Source organism: Ixodes scapularis, unplaced genomic scaffold (genome assembly GCF_016920785.2).
Source record: "Ixodes scapularis isolate PalLabHiFi unplaced genomic scaffold, ASM1692078v2 PGA_scaffold2__306_contigs__length_199485367, whole genome shotgun sequence".
Classification (NCBI taxonomy): Eukaryota; Metazoa; Arthropoda; class Arachnida; order Ixodida; family Ixodidae; genus Ixodes; species Ixodes scapularis.
This window is the reverse complement of record NW_024609857.1, coordinates 75,489,026-75,503,325: the sequence shown is the minus strand read 5'-3', so window position 1 is coordinate 75,503,325 and position 14,300 is coordinate 75,489,026. Positions and strand designations below refer to the sequence as shown.

Sequence of the window (14,300 nt, the reverse complement as noted above, 5' to 3'; positions counted from 1 at the left end):
TTGAAATGTGTACTTTCAGCTATGAAAGTACATACTGTAAAGAACTTAATTTTTGCAAATTTCACGACTTGAAATTTTTTGCCAAAAATTTATTGTGCAAATATATCACCCCAAGGTAACAAATACATAGCATACCACTCCGAATCGTAAAATTTTGTGTTCGCGAAATGTTCCCAAAATCTACACTTTGCAAGATTTGCAAAATATTGAGCCCACAAAGATAGTCATGCATGATACTTTTGCTTGTTTTACAGACCCGTTTTTCTTTTGCTGGGCACAGTGCACTTACTGCTGACCATATTGAAATTTGTTATTATAAAGTGTTGGTGCCTTCCCTAAAAATTTTGGGAGGTTTTTCCCAAGGAGCATGGGTATTTTGTGATGCAATTTGGGAACATAGCAGTCTTATTTACGCTACAGTATTATGAACACCAACTCTGTATAGTTTACAGTTGCCAACTGATTTTTTGGACGCCGATTTTTCGGACACGTCCAATTATTTGGTTGTTTTTGTCGAACCGTCACTCACTTCATAAAGTTAATGTATAACATTGACCAAAATTTCGGGCACCATAAAGCTTACTATGGTTCGATATATCAGACATAATTTGTATGATTTCCTCAGTTTACAGCGACAAAACAGCGCCGCAATAGAGCCGCGAGCTTAGTCGCTGCCATTTTGGTTGTTTTGATTTTGCTCTGTAGCCTCGATACAACATTCTATGCAATAAACAAGCTGGGTTGAGGCTATAATCGGGTTATCCGGTTCCGCTGTAGCCAACATGGCAGCCGTCTGCCCATTCTTATGGCTCTTCCAGTTCTTCTCGTGGCCTGTGTTTTTCGACCACAAGAACGGCCGTCTGCTGTTCTTGTGGTCTTTGAGCGTGAAGGGTTTTTGCCGATAGGCTTAGTATTGAACTGAGCTTGATGGACTAAATGTTGTTTACAAATGGTGCCAACAAAGGCACCGACAAAGCGCAGCACTGTGATCAAACAGATCAACAAACAAGTGAAAAGTGAACAATATAAAGCGGAAGTTGCACGAGAACTTAGCAAGTGGAAAGTGGCCAATACGCTGCAGAATATGCGCGGAAATTTGATATTTTGGGCTCAAATCGATTTGACATACCAAGCAAGTGGAAAGTGGCCAACACGCTGCAGAATATGCGCGGAAATTTGTTATTTTTTTTTGGGGGGGGGGCTGAAATCAATTTGACATACCGCTTGTTTATTTGGGCAATTTCGGGGTCTTCTCAGAGTCCGAAAAATCGGTTGGCAACTGTATATCACTCAAATCAGAAAACCTTGCCCTAAAAATATGCACTTTCAAAACAGATAGATCAGAGATTCATTCATGTTCCCCATACTTAACATGCTTTTGTAATGTAGAATTAGGAAGAAATGTAGCATGTCTAGAAGTAACAAAAAACTACAGGGAATAGCATTCTGTGCAACGCACACATCTAGGGACCAGCTAGAGTTTGCATCCAAGACCTTTGGAGAGTAGCTCAATTGTTAAGCCGTTGCTGCGATAGACCTTTTCCGATATTCAGCACTTTCTAGTAACTCAAAATGCAGTCTAACTTTTGCCATCTTTCCATCGGACACCATCAGTTTTATAAATCAACAACAGACGGAAATATATTGTCTTTGCCATCTGCCTCTTGCTCAGTTTCTTTCAATTTCGTAGTAACAGAGTACAGTATAGACCACTTACAACGTAACCACTTATGGTGCGGGACCGGGTATAACGCGGCTTTTTTAAACCACCGGTTCGCCTCCCATAGAACTCCATGTATTTACATACCGCTTAAAATGCAGGCGCGCGAAGGGAAATACCGGTTATAGTGCGGTTTCTCGAACAGCCCGGTGGCCGTGCCGACTGACCGACGCAGCGAGCACGCTTCCCTGTGCGGCGCTAGATAACGGCGCGAGCCGCAAGCGGCACCCGCGGGGCAAGGAGGATGTTAAGAAGCGGGAAGAAGCGAAGAGAGAGGCTTCAGTTGCCATAGCAACGGAGGGACGTACGCACGTGTCGTTCACGTGCGTGCGTCCCTCCGCTGCATAGAGATCATACATACTCTCCGCTGCGACGGTTGGAAATAACCGCAACGACAGACCAATCGCAGATCGAGGAGAAGTGTTCGCGCGCGTTGCATGCCGGTCGCGGGCCGGCTGGCCGGCTGCTTCTATCCGCAAACATGGCGTCGGTTGTGATCGTCGACGTGGTAGACGGCGTGGTGGAGCTCATCGTTCCGCGTAAAAGCGCTATCCTTGACTGTGAATTTTCGTTGTGTGTCGCTATGATAACCCAGCATGTACTAGAAGGGAAGATCCACCTACTTGTGCGGCGATGTTGTGGCGGCACTCTCAAGACGGCAAAAACGCCCGTGTCGTTGTGTTTGTTTACTTCGACTACAGTGGTGCTTTCTAAGCATTTGTGTTTTCGAACATCGCCCGGATTTCTTATTTGGAGCATTTCATGCCTGTGCTCAAGTTGAAGGTATTACTGGCGCGTACCGTATAAAGGATGCGAATTTTCACGCGTTTTCATCGCCGGAGGAAAGTGATTAGGGTTAGCAATGCTGAACGCTCGCAACGTCCGTCCGCAACCCGCGACGCCGTTAAAAGGCTCCGCCAGGCAAAAGTCGCTCATTTCTTTCAAAATGTGTGACACACTTGAGAGAAAAGTGTACTAGTGTGGTAAAATAAAGACTTTCCTCAAACTAAGCTTTATTTTTCATCTAACATAAAGTAAATTCTTTTTCAAAGGTAAGTTGTCTAATGGCATGTATTTTGGCCTGAAAAATTGATGTTTTGGTTATAGTGCGGTACCGCTTATAGTGCGGATTTTCGCGACTCCCGCGACATACGTTATATGCGGTCTACACTGTAATTGGACTGGTGTTTGAGGCCAATGCTGACCCAGCATTTGTATCTAATTATTGAACCATATTGTGCTGGTGCCTTGAGTGCACCAGTCTCGTGTCATGCACTTGCCAACCACTTCCCTCTTTGGCCATCAGAAAGTTGCCATCGGTGTGGTGCACACACCATATGCTCGGACAATAGTAGTTATCAAAGCAACTAGACTGAATTTCAGGAAGTGTGTGTTGACTGTTCGAGATGCCTACATGGATAATGCCGACATTCGAATGGTTTTGGTACTCCATCCCACTGGGCATTCAACATGGAATTTTTTTTTTTTTGGCAGGTGCGGCTGAAATGGATACAAAAACTTCCTGCAGATATCAAGGGACCGGTGCTAAAGCTTCACCAATCCCTGTCCGCTAAGGTAAGCGGCATTGATCTTAAAAAGGTTAGGACACAAGTTGCTTTGTCATCACTGCACACAATCCCATAATATGCCTCAATTTGTGCTTGCTTGATTACCTGGACAGGGCATGACTTGACTCGATTGCCTGGGACAGGGCATGACCAAACGGTCGTAAGAGCCAATACACTTTTTTGCAAAATTGCTCGGAACACAAGAGGTAGCATGCTCTGAGTGTAGTTAATGTGCTGCACATGCTGGCACCTGCAGCAGTAACTGTTGTAAAGTAAAATAATTAGGCATGTGCAAATAGTAGATTCTGAATTCAAAGTGAATTCGAAGGGAATAGTAGCTCTGGCAGAATACTTTCTAATCGAATATCAAATAGTTTCTCTAAGCCTTTCACTATTGCAACACAGTTAAAGGAAAACCCAGATTAACTTCTGAAGGCTGTTGCCAAGCATCCACTTCTCCATTTCTAAGATAAGTTGATTTTAATCTAACTAGTATATTTATTGACTGTGGCCTCCAAAAGTCCAATGCCTACATTGGGATGGCAAGTAAACAATGAATTTGATACAAAATTAAGCTTATAGAGATGCCCAGCTATGCCTAATCAAGAGGGTTTATAAACATTTTTGCTATATGTAATTTTTTTTTTTTTTTCAGTCATGTATGATTAACACAGGTTGTCAGGGCATCTCTGCTTAACATATGCTCATGCATGCCAGTTCAGTTTTTAAAATTGCACTGCAGTGTAGATATCAACATTCATAAAGTTTCCATTTCTTTTTAAATACATCAGGTGCACACATGCATTATCCTGCTTTGGAAATAAGCTTTCTTCCTAAGCACGCGGCTGTTATGTTTCTCCTTTCAAAGTGTTGATTGCTGCGGGTTAGCCCCTTGGAGTGTGCTTCTTACCAAGCATCGGTGCACTGTGGAGAAGGCACACCCGAGGAAGCGAGATTCGTGGGTCTTGCTTCTTTGCAGTGCACCAGTGCTCGATAAGAAGAGCACTCAACGGGACTACCCTGCCGAGATCAACACTTGAAAAAATATGAATATCCCAGTTCATCTTGAAGTGAATATTGAATAGTGTATTATTCGAAACTACTATTTGAAAATTGAAATATTTTCACAACACTAAAGATAATATAACAAACAGCCCTGTACATGTGCATTTGTCAGCACCTTATTTTAGGCATTTACTTCATCAGCTGTATTCACCAGACGTGACTACTGCCTGTTTATCCGCTGACTAACTACATCATGGATTAAAATGATAATGTGGCAGATGGATAATGTGGCAGGTGGTAATCACAGCTAAGCAAGCACTTGGTATTCACCAAGTGCTTCACTATGTTTAGGGCTTAGTCGCCCTGAGCCACTTAGAAGGGGACTAAAACATCTTGGTCGGGTGTACGGCCACTTTAGCCGGTGCTTAGCGAGTGACTAGCGGCTCAGCGCGATGGTCGACATGTACTATCACTGCTGACCGCCAGCGCTAAAGGAGCCCTGACTGCCTGGGAAAGCCGGGGACACATCTAGAAAATATTTGAGTAGCAAATATTATGGAAATAGACATGTTCAGAGGTCAGAGATATTGCTAAAGTGATCTCAGCAGGGCACTGGACAACGAGAAAGATCGCAATTATGGGCGCTTCCATATTTGTTTATGTCACTGGCAATGCTGCTTCCGTGTTTACTCCCTTGCCTTTTTTATTTTTTTTTTAAAACTCTGTCTTGGCCATATTCAAGGGCTACGACCAACTAGCGCTGTTTTAAACTTAGTAGCGCGTCTAAGTAGTCGCGAACTAAGAGAACAATCAGCGACTACAGTCTCTCATTATGACTTTTTTTCCTTCTAAACATTTAAATATTAGTTTTTAATATGATAAAATCTCCATTTACACAGTGACGTTTGAGTAGGCGCATGCGTGACCTATCTTTTGATGTCACTTGCGCTTGTTACTCCTGACTGGGTAATCACCCACTCGCTTCATGCTCGTGAATTCCGCAGGGTTAATTGCTCTGTAGTCGCTGATTGTTCTCTTAGTTCGCGACTACTTAGACGCGCTACTAAGTTTAAAACAGCGCTAGTTGGTCGTAGCCCTTGAATATGGCTGCGTATCTTTTATACAACTAGCACAAGCACATACAGCATATCTATCTACGTACCCAGAATGCTGCTTGTTGCTTGGGTAACTTGGTAAAAAGTCTGTTATTGTAAGCTATGCACATTAGTCTGAATAACTCGTAACCAATCGGTTGGAATAACTTGCAATAGAGACAGTTGCTTTGGCTCGATTGTGTCACGGAGCTGGCTCCTCGAAATGACTCGAACAGTTCAGGAGAATAGCAAGGGGTCACAAGCACAAGCATGGATGCTTGCCCAGCATCTTATGGGAGGTGTATTGTAGATTTATTGGCCACAAGGCGAAAACACATTGTTGTGGAAGCATAGAAAATGCTGTCCTGGTGGCTACTCTAACAACTCGTTTGGACCGGAATGCAGACGACGGAAGACTTCCTGGCGGACGTGGATGTGGTCCTGGGAGCGGGCGTGTGCGACATGATCATCCGCTCTGACAAGAAGAAAGAAAGGTGGGCACCTCGAGCACCGGTGTGGCAGGATTATCCTTACGATCGCCTCACTCATTGTGGAGGCAGCAGACACCTGTCAAATCCTTACATAAGGAGGAAGAGCACTGTGTCCTTGGCTGCAGGTGCACTAGTTTGTCTGCCCATCTAAAAATTACAGAGCCCCTTTCATTTTCTGCTCAAGCGTCCCGTCTACAGATTGCCTTTGCAATATATTCGCAGATCTGGGCAGCGAGAAACAAAGTAACATCACAGTGTCAAGAAATGTGATGTGACGTGGCGTGACCCATAGTGACATCCAGCTAAATTTAGCAGGACGTTAGCCTGCTAGATTAGCTGATGATGGCACAGTATGGTGATGCATTACAAATCTTAACTTCTCTTCTGTTAAAATGCAATTTGCATTTATGAAGTAGTTCCAGACGCAGTAGAAGACAGAATTGAAAAACAGTGACATAATGACCCCTATACTTCGTTTCACCTCATGTTGTACCGCAGCGAAGGCTAGAAGCTCGAGCTCATAGCGTTGGCAGCTGCTCTTAAGTCACGAGAGCTTGTGCTGCCGAGATGTGCCCCAGGGCAAGGAGCTCGCGCTTGTAGCGTTTCCTGCGGTACATCATAAGGTGAAACAGAGTATAGTATATAACCTGGGCCAAAGGAGTGGTTTTTGTATGCTTCATCTTGAGAGTTGTGTGCTGAGTTTTTCTCTGCGAGGACGAGCATCCTCTCTCATCTGGAGTGGTACGAGCTCGCATGACGAAAGTAACGAGCGTGAAAATGCGGCGCACCACGTGCAGGAAGCGGCGGTACGAGCTAGATTCGACTGAGCTGCAACCGGAGCGATAAATATCCCGCACGGGTCGCCCTTGATACACTAAGCCATCTGGAACAACTTTGAGATGGACTGTCACGATTTAATGCACTTCACGCGCCAATAGCATCAATAAACGGTGCTTCCGCCATTGAGCATTCACCTCGCTCTGTGTGTTAGCCCAGTGGTTGGCACGATGCTGCACCTTAGTGACCTGGGTGCCATCTGTTGCTTTAATTTGGATTTTAGTCGTCCTGTCAAGAATAGCACTAGCCGCCAACTCCCTTCTGGTTACTCCGCATAATTCTGTCTATACATAGAATAGAATTAAAGGGACCATGAAATGATTTTAAAATCGAATTTCATTCACCGCACGTCGCAAAAGATGTGAAAAGAAACACAAAAATAGGGAGCCAAAAAAAATTTTTTGCTATAGAACTTTTAAAAGAAAACTGGACTCTTTTGCGCCTTCTTTCCTTCGCCTTTTCACTACGATGCATCCGCAGAAACGGGGCACGTCAGCCGAATCCACGTTGCCTATTGGGTAAGAGCCTACCTCACCAGCACCGCGATCGTAAACAATAAATAGCCGACGAATGTTTCCTAAAAGTTTTGTTAAATAATATTCAGATCCACATTTTGTAGCATAATTAGAGATGTGTGGCGAAAATTGCCAAATTTGATAATGCTGAGAGCCAAGCGCCATCTATCGTGTGGTAAACGAAGCAACTACTGCGCGTGCGCAGTAGGGGAGGGCTGGCAGGGCCGACTTCAGAACGGTTATTTCCTTTGGTTTCCTTCCTCTCAAAACTCTGACTGACTGAACATTTATTTTTCTACGTGTTCATCTCGCGCGTGCCAAATTCAAGCAGCAAGAAAGAAAGTACTTAAAACAGACCACGACGAACAAGAACGCTGGCCACGAATCCACCGACTCCGACGAAGCGAGCTGGTCAGAATATAGGCCCAGCAGGCACTCCGACTCGGCGCAGCGTTGCTTCGTCGCAAGACCGTCTGCCTACGACCGGCTGGCATGCTGAATGGAATATGCCCGCGCTACCCTTGTGGACCCTTCCCGCATTATACAGTAAAACCTCGTTATAACAAAGTTGAAGGAGCGGTTGTAATTATTTCGTTATAACCATTAGTTTGTTATAGCCAATGTCCATTTCTTCCCACCATTAGCAAGCAAGGGGAATTATAATTGGTTTGTTATATCCATTAGTTTGTTATATCCCATTTTGTTATAACGAGGTTTTACTGTAGTTTGATCGCTGACCTCAATTTTAGATTGAGAGGGGAGGTCAATCTCTTCCCCTTGTTTTCCGAGGCAGTGTTGACTAACACTCGTCGAAAAGGGACTCTCGTCGATTCTATCTTCTTGTTTTGTGTGATATAGAGCTGAAATAAACGCCGTATGGATTACCTTCGTAACACGGTATGTACACTTTGTTATTGGTATGCCATTTTTATTCTGACAGACTGCACGTCACTGTCGAGCTATAACAGTTCGTGCAATGCCGGTCCAACCTTTCTTTGCCGAGTGTCGCGTCAGTATCGAGTTGCAATCGTAAAAGATCGGTCCCGAAGCGCTTACCAATAGCGCGAATACAGCACTTCCATCAAACGCGCGCGTCCGCTTCGAGTATGAACAGGTATTTACGTGGCTCTTGCTGACACTCGTACATCAAACATATCTTTTTTAACGTCGGCTCACTCCTGCATCTCCGAGGCCGCGAAAAACGCCGCGGCAATTTGTTTCCATCTACGTCGCTTTGCAAACGACTGACACGGGCCGCCTTTTACCAACAATGACAGTTGGGTTGACTTCTGGAGTCTTCACCGGAAGACTCGCTGCACTTCCCAACAGGCATACCGGCGTATGGGACTAGTCCCATGCTGTCGCTGTAGCGCAACATATCTCGTTGAATTTCGCTCAGCTGCGATGCGGCGATGAGAGGCGCCGATTCAGAAAATACGTCGGTGACATCAGCGCAGTAAAACCTACCGGCGCACCCCAACTCGTCGCCGCTAACGCTCCCATTCTCCTACTGCCGAGAGAACTTCCGGTTCCAGAAACAGCGTACGTCACGGCTTGTTTTGCGGTCAGTTGGAGAGACAAAAAAAGTAGATATTTCATTACTTTTTGTGCAGAAGTTAATAAACCGAGACGAAAACGGATGCCTGTTCGGCATTCAGTGAACATTGACGGTTTAATGTAAAAGTTATCTGGAAAAAATGAAAAGGTCATTTCATGGCCCCTTTAAAGTGTTTTCTGCATTGTTTTTTAAACAACTCAAATACAGTTGCTGCCAATTAATCGATACAGAAAAGAAAATTTAAGGGGGCACACCCCCTAGGGGGGTCAACTTTTGAACCCTTGTCTTAAAATTAATGAAATTTACAGGGTAGGCTAATGGTCATGCTAGAGGGTGTATAAGAAAATTTCAGGTCTGTCGCTCAAATGAGAAGGAAATAAGAGTAGCTTCTATCAGAAACACGCCTACCTTGTTTAGTTAATCTATCGTCAGAAAACTATTGCGATATTAAAGATTTTTATTTGCTAGATATGTAGCAGAATGCCTAAAGGGTGCGGCTATGGAAATTTTTTTCTAAAAAGCAATTCATTTCTATAAATTTTCTCTTCTACAAAACTGGTCAACTTTTTGGTCTTCTGTGTCTTCGACAAAATGTCAACATTTTTTACAAAAGACATCCGTAAAGTGACAAAAAAGTTCCATAGCCGCACTCCTTGTTAAATTTCAGTCAGGAAAAGGGAAGTATGAGCTTTCCCTGTTTTGCCATTATCAAATGATAGATTGACTAAAATGGAATTTATACCAAAAAGTGGAACGGAGAAAAATGTGTTCAAAGTGCTCCAAACCCTACCTTTTCTATAGCTTTGGTGGACAGAAAATAATTTATAAAAAATTAACTATACAGTGAAAATTAATGAAACTTTTTTGCAATACACTCTAGATGTTGGTGGATGTAAAAATGTCATTTTTCAAAATCAGCTTTTTTTGCAGAATTTTTTTTTTTCTGGGCAGTGTCTCCCCTTAAGCACGTCTTGATTCTATCTTCTAAACTCGGAAATGCACAGAATGTGTTGTGAATGAGCTGCACAGATGCTGCGTGCTTGTGTGAGACGTCGCACGACTCTGACGTCACGTGACATCATCTTGTTAGGGTGTCACGTGACACACTGATGTCCAGGTTCTAAAAACAATAAACCTAGTTCCTACAAGGCTATATTGCTTACACGACCTTGACACACGTGTCGGTTGTACGTAATACTTGAGCATTAGTTTCGAGCGGTCGAGACCTGCCAAATTGGCAGCCGTCCCGAGCTCATCGTAGCTCGAGCGTGGTGCCATTCCTATGCACGCAATTGAAGCATCTGTCCTTGGGGTCCTTTCGGGAGCAGGCAGGCCCTCCACGGCCACCGGCAGGCCCTGCTGGCGCAGCTGGCCGAGGCGCGGGAGGCGGCGCTGTGCCTGCACCTGGCGGTGCTGCTGGTGGCCCAGGCCCAGACGCAGCGCATGGTGCACGCCTCGGGCAAGTTCGTGCCCCAGCTGGTGGCCTTCCTGCGGACCCAGCTGCCGCCTGAGGTCTTTGCCACCCTACACGAGGCACAGGGTGAGGACCTTGTGGGTGTTCCATGGCGTTCGTGGCGGCTACCCTGCTGCACGATGCTTTGAGGTGCCGTGTTTTCTGGACGTATGGCGCGGCGTCGCCATAAGGCGGTGTCGCTCGGCGCACTTGCGGGGCTCGAAATCTCGCCGTACTCCATGGTGACGAATGTTTGCCCCGTGTCTTTTCACGTGCTCAGTTATAGAAGGGCTGCGTCATTTTGCGCCAGATTTCACCACGAACGAAAGTCTGCTACATGTTGTGCCAAAACGCCAAATATTTTTTGTGCCCAAATGGGCTTAAAGAGATACTGAACCAAAATTTGGATTTCGCAAAATAAGGCCGCAGAAGCTCTGAACGGGAAGCTACGAACTCCAGAACATCACTCATACATTGATATTTCAAACGGATGGTCGTACTTTTGGAAAAGAAGGGCTGTGGCATCATTGTCCTCCTGGAAAATTTAAGAATGAGGGGAAGCGGCCTCATTTCTTTCTTTCTTGCTTCGGTTCACCACCTCGACGGGACATAGTAAGGAGAAGAGGGAATGAGAATCGTGACGTGACTTGTTTCGTCGGCCGTGCTCAATCGCACACTTCTTTTCCAAAAATACGGAGATATACAGAGATATTGCTGTATGAGTGATGCTTTTGGGTTGTGCAGCGTCCCACCTATCCGTCCAGCCTTGTTTCGTGAGCTCACAATTTCAGTTCATTATCCCGTTAAGCGAATAAAAAAATGCAAATATTTTATTGTTAGTCGACCCTAATATTCGGACAAGTAGAAGGAAAGGAAAATGGTACAAACATGTATTTCATGGCGTCTTTACTCGCAGTACGGTTTGTTCATCTTGGGTCAGAGCATGGTCGAAGACTCGAATGCACAACCATGAACACGCATACTAAAAGTGTGAGTCGCGGGACATTCGCTGCACTCAATTGATTTGGTTGATGAAAGAACACAAATAGGAAAAGGAATGTAATAACAAAAACGGCTTGACATAACAAAAATAACAATTTAATTAAACGTTTCGCCTCCATGCGGGAGGCATCTTCAGTAAAGCATAGAGCGAGTGAGGGTCACGCAAAAAAGTTTGGCTATTTAGGCATAAAGTTTCTGTACACCTCCGGCAGGGGGCCACGGTTCTTGTTTACCAGCGATGAATCACTTCCGCGTTTGTCGTTCTGGATGAACCAAGATTCCAGCAGCTTTCTCGGTCCCCACCTTTTATCCCTCGCCAAGGTCGATGCCTTGTCAAAGTCAAATTGGTGTCCTGACGTCCATGCGTGGTCGACGAGTTCGGACTTGAAGCGGGTGGCGTTCGTGGAATTGGCGACATCCCGTGCGTGTTCTTTTAGTCTTGTTTTTCTTTTTCGTTCCGTCTCTCCAATGTAGGAAGCGTCACATTCCTTGCACTGCACCTGGTAGATCACGCCCCTTTCTGCCTCTGGCGGGGTCGGGTCTTTTGCCTTGGAGATAACATTGGCAATTGTTCTGTAGGGTTTGTATACAGTTCATACCCCCAACGGCCTAAGCGCGCGTCCCAATGCCTCCGAAACCCCCTTAACGTACGGGATGCACACAACGTCACGTGTTCGTTCGACTCGATCCGGGCGCCGACGGGACATTTGTTTCTTAACGCGATTGATAAATCGGATTAATCAGTGACGACCTATACCGTCGTCTCTTCTCCTCTGACGCCGCGACGCTCAAGATGTATGGACTCCCCAAAATTCACAAACCGGGTTGCCCCCTACGCCCGATTGTATTGGTTCATCCACTTACAACCTTTTTAAATATCTGCTTGAGATTCTGAGCCCTCTTACGGGAAACAATGAGTTCAGCGTTGGGAATTCCCATGACTTTGTTGAGCTTATACGCGCTCAGACCCTGCTACCGCACGAGGCTATGGTATCCTTTGATGTGATTTCATTATTTACGAATGTCCCCAACGCCCTGGCGGTTGATGCCGCCCGTGACCGGTTGTTGGCAGACCAGTCGTTGTCCACTCGCACAACCCTCCTTGTTGATGACGTTATACTCCTTTTGCGTTTTTGTCTCAACCAGTGCAATTTTAGTTTTAATGGGGACATATATCATCAGGTCAGCGGATGCCCTATGGGGAGTCCAGTTTCCGTAACCGTCTCGAATCTGGTCATGGAATATTATGAGGAAAAGGTAATGTCTGGCATTGATTTCCCCGTGAAGTTCTACCGTCGTTATGTCAATGACACTTTTGTAATAGTTAACAGAGAGAATGTAACCGATTTTCACCGCGATTTGAATAGTGTCCACCCCTCAATTCAGTTCACCTGCAAACATGAAACCGACAGTACCTTGCCGTTTTTAGGTGTACATGTCCATAGAACTAGTGAACCTTTCTTTAAGATGGAAACATCCGTATATCGTAAACCATGTGACACACAAAACTTTCTTGACTACCACTCTCATCACCTTACTCAACACAAAAGCTCAGTTGTAAGATCGTTACTTCATCGTTTAGAGACAGTCCCATCCAACTCAACACTTAGCAATCAAGAACTTAGCCATGTGCGGGAGGCTTTGAAGAAACGTAACTACCCCGACCGATTTATCAATCGCGTTGAGAAACAAATGTCCCGTCGGCGCCCGGATCGAGTCGAACGAACACGTGACGTCGTGTGCATCCCGTACGTCAAGGGGGTTTCGGAGGCATTTGGACGCGCGCTTAGGCCGTTGGGTGTACGAACTGTATACAAACCCTACAGAACGATTGTCAATGTTATCTCCAAGCCAAAAGACCCGACCCCGCCAGAGGCAGAAAGGGGCGTGATCTACCAGGTGCAGTGCAAGGAATGTGACGCTTCCTACATTGGAGAGACGGGACGAAAAAGAAAAACAAGACTAAAAGAACACGCACGGGATGTCGTCAATTCCACGAACGCCACCCGCTTCAAGTCCGAACTCGTCGACCATGCATGGACGTCAGGACACCAATTTGACTTTGACAAGGCATCGACCTTGGCGAGGGATAAAAGGTGGGGACCGAGAAAGCTGCTGGAATCTTGGTTCATCCAGAACGACAAACGCGGAAGTGATTCATCGCTGGTAAACAAGAACCGTGGCCCCCTGCCAGAGGTGTACAGGAACTTTATGCCTCAATAGCCGAACTTTTTTGTGCGACTCTCACTCGGTCTGTGCTTTACTGAAGATGCCTTCCGCATGGGAGGCGAAACGTTTAATTAAATTGTTATTTTTGTTATGTCAAGCCGTTTTTTTTATTAAATTTCTCATGTCTTCGCCCGGCTTCTGGAGTATTTTTGAACAAACAGGAAGATGGATGAATGCTATGATGTCGCACTTTGATGCAGTTTAGTTAGTCCCATTGGCTCGTATCGTCGGCTGCGATATAAATTAAGGTGAAACGAAGTATAGAAATTGCTCATCAACCAGCTGGAAAATTGATCGCCGACATTGCCTAAATTTTCAGGAAATGTCAGCAATGTCAGGAGCTAAAAGTCGCGAGAAAATAGAACAAAATAGTAGGATGGCAGCTACTATAATAAGACAGAACCAGGTTTAGTGCTAGAAAATGGGTTCTTATGTGCCCGAAAAATGTTTAGATAATTAGAATCTCCTAACCAAAATGTTGGTGAGTTCGGAAATCTCTTTACGATCATATTCATAGCATCATGCAGTTCACTTGCAAGGCTAGCCATACATTTTGGCTTACGATGGCAAGCACAAAGAATAACTCTTTTATGATAAACCTGAAAACAGATGCAGATAAACTCAGTATTCAACACTATGTTCACACAGTAAGAAACAATACAGTCAGCCATTGTAACCAATACTCCACCACCAGATCTAAGTTGTCCGTCGGAACGGTAGACATTAAAGAGTTTTTCACAATCAAATATTTCGTTGTCTTCTTATTGTAGCGGAAAGCCACGTCTCAGTGAGAATCAGAGTACCTGCTAATGACGAGTCAATAGCGGC

At 45.0% G+C, this 14,300-nt stretch overlaps 1 protein-coding gene across 2 annotated transcripts in view; it reads left to right on the top strand.

Moving 5' to 3' along the window:
- Positions 1-14,300, top strand: part of LOC8051200 (E3 UFM1-protein ligase 1) — a 49,452-nt gene that overhangs the window by 29,160 nt on the left and 5,992 nt on the right. Inside the window, exons 14-16 of one of the 2 annotated variants that reach the window (XM_029995627.4) lie at positions 3,215-3,295; positions 5,793-5,881; positions 10,117-10,328. In XM_029995627.4, the coding sequence (XP_029851487.3) occupies positions 3,215-3,295; positions 5,793-5,881; positions 10,117-10,328 (382 nt within the window). The remainder of the gene's footprint in view (positions 1-3,214; positions 3,296-5,792; positions 5,882-10,116; positions 10,329-14,300) is intronic. The other variant, XM_029995628.4, reaches the window with a different exon arrangement.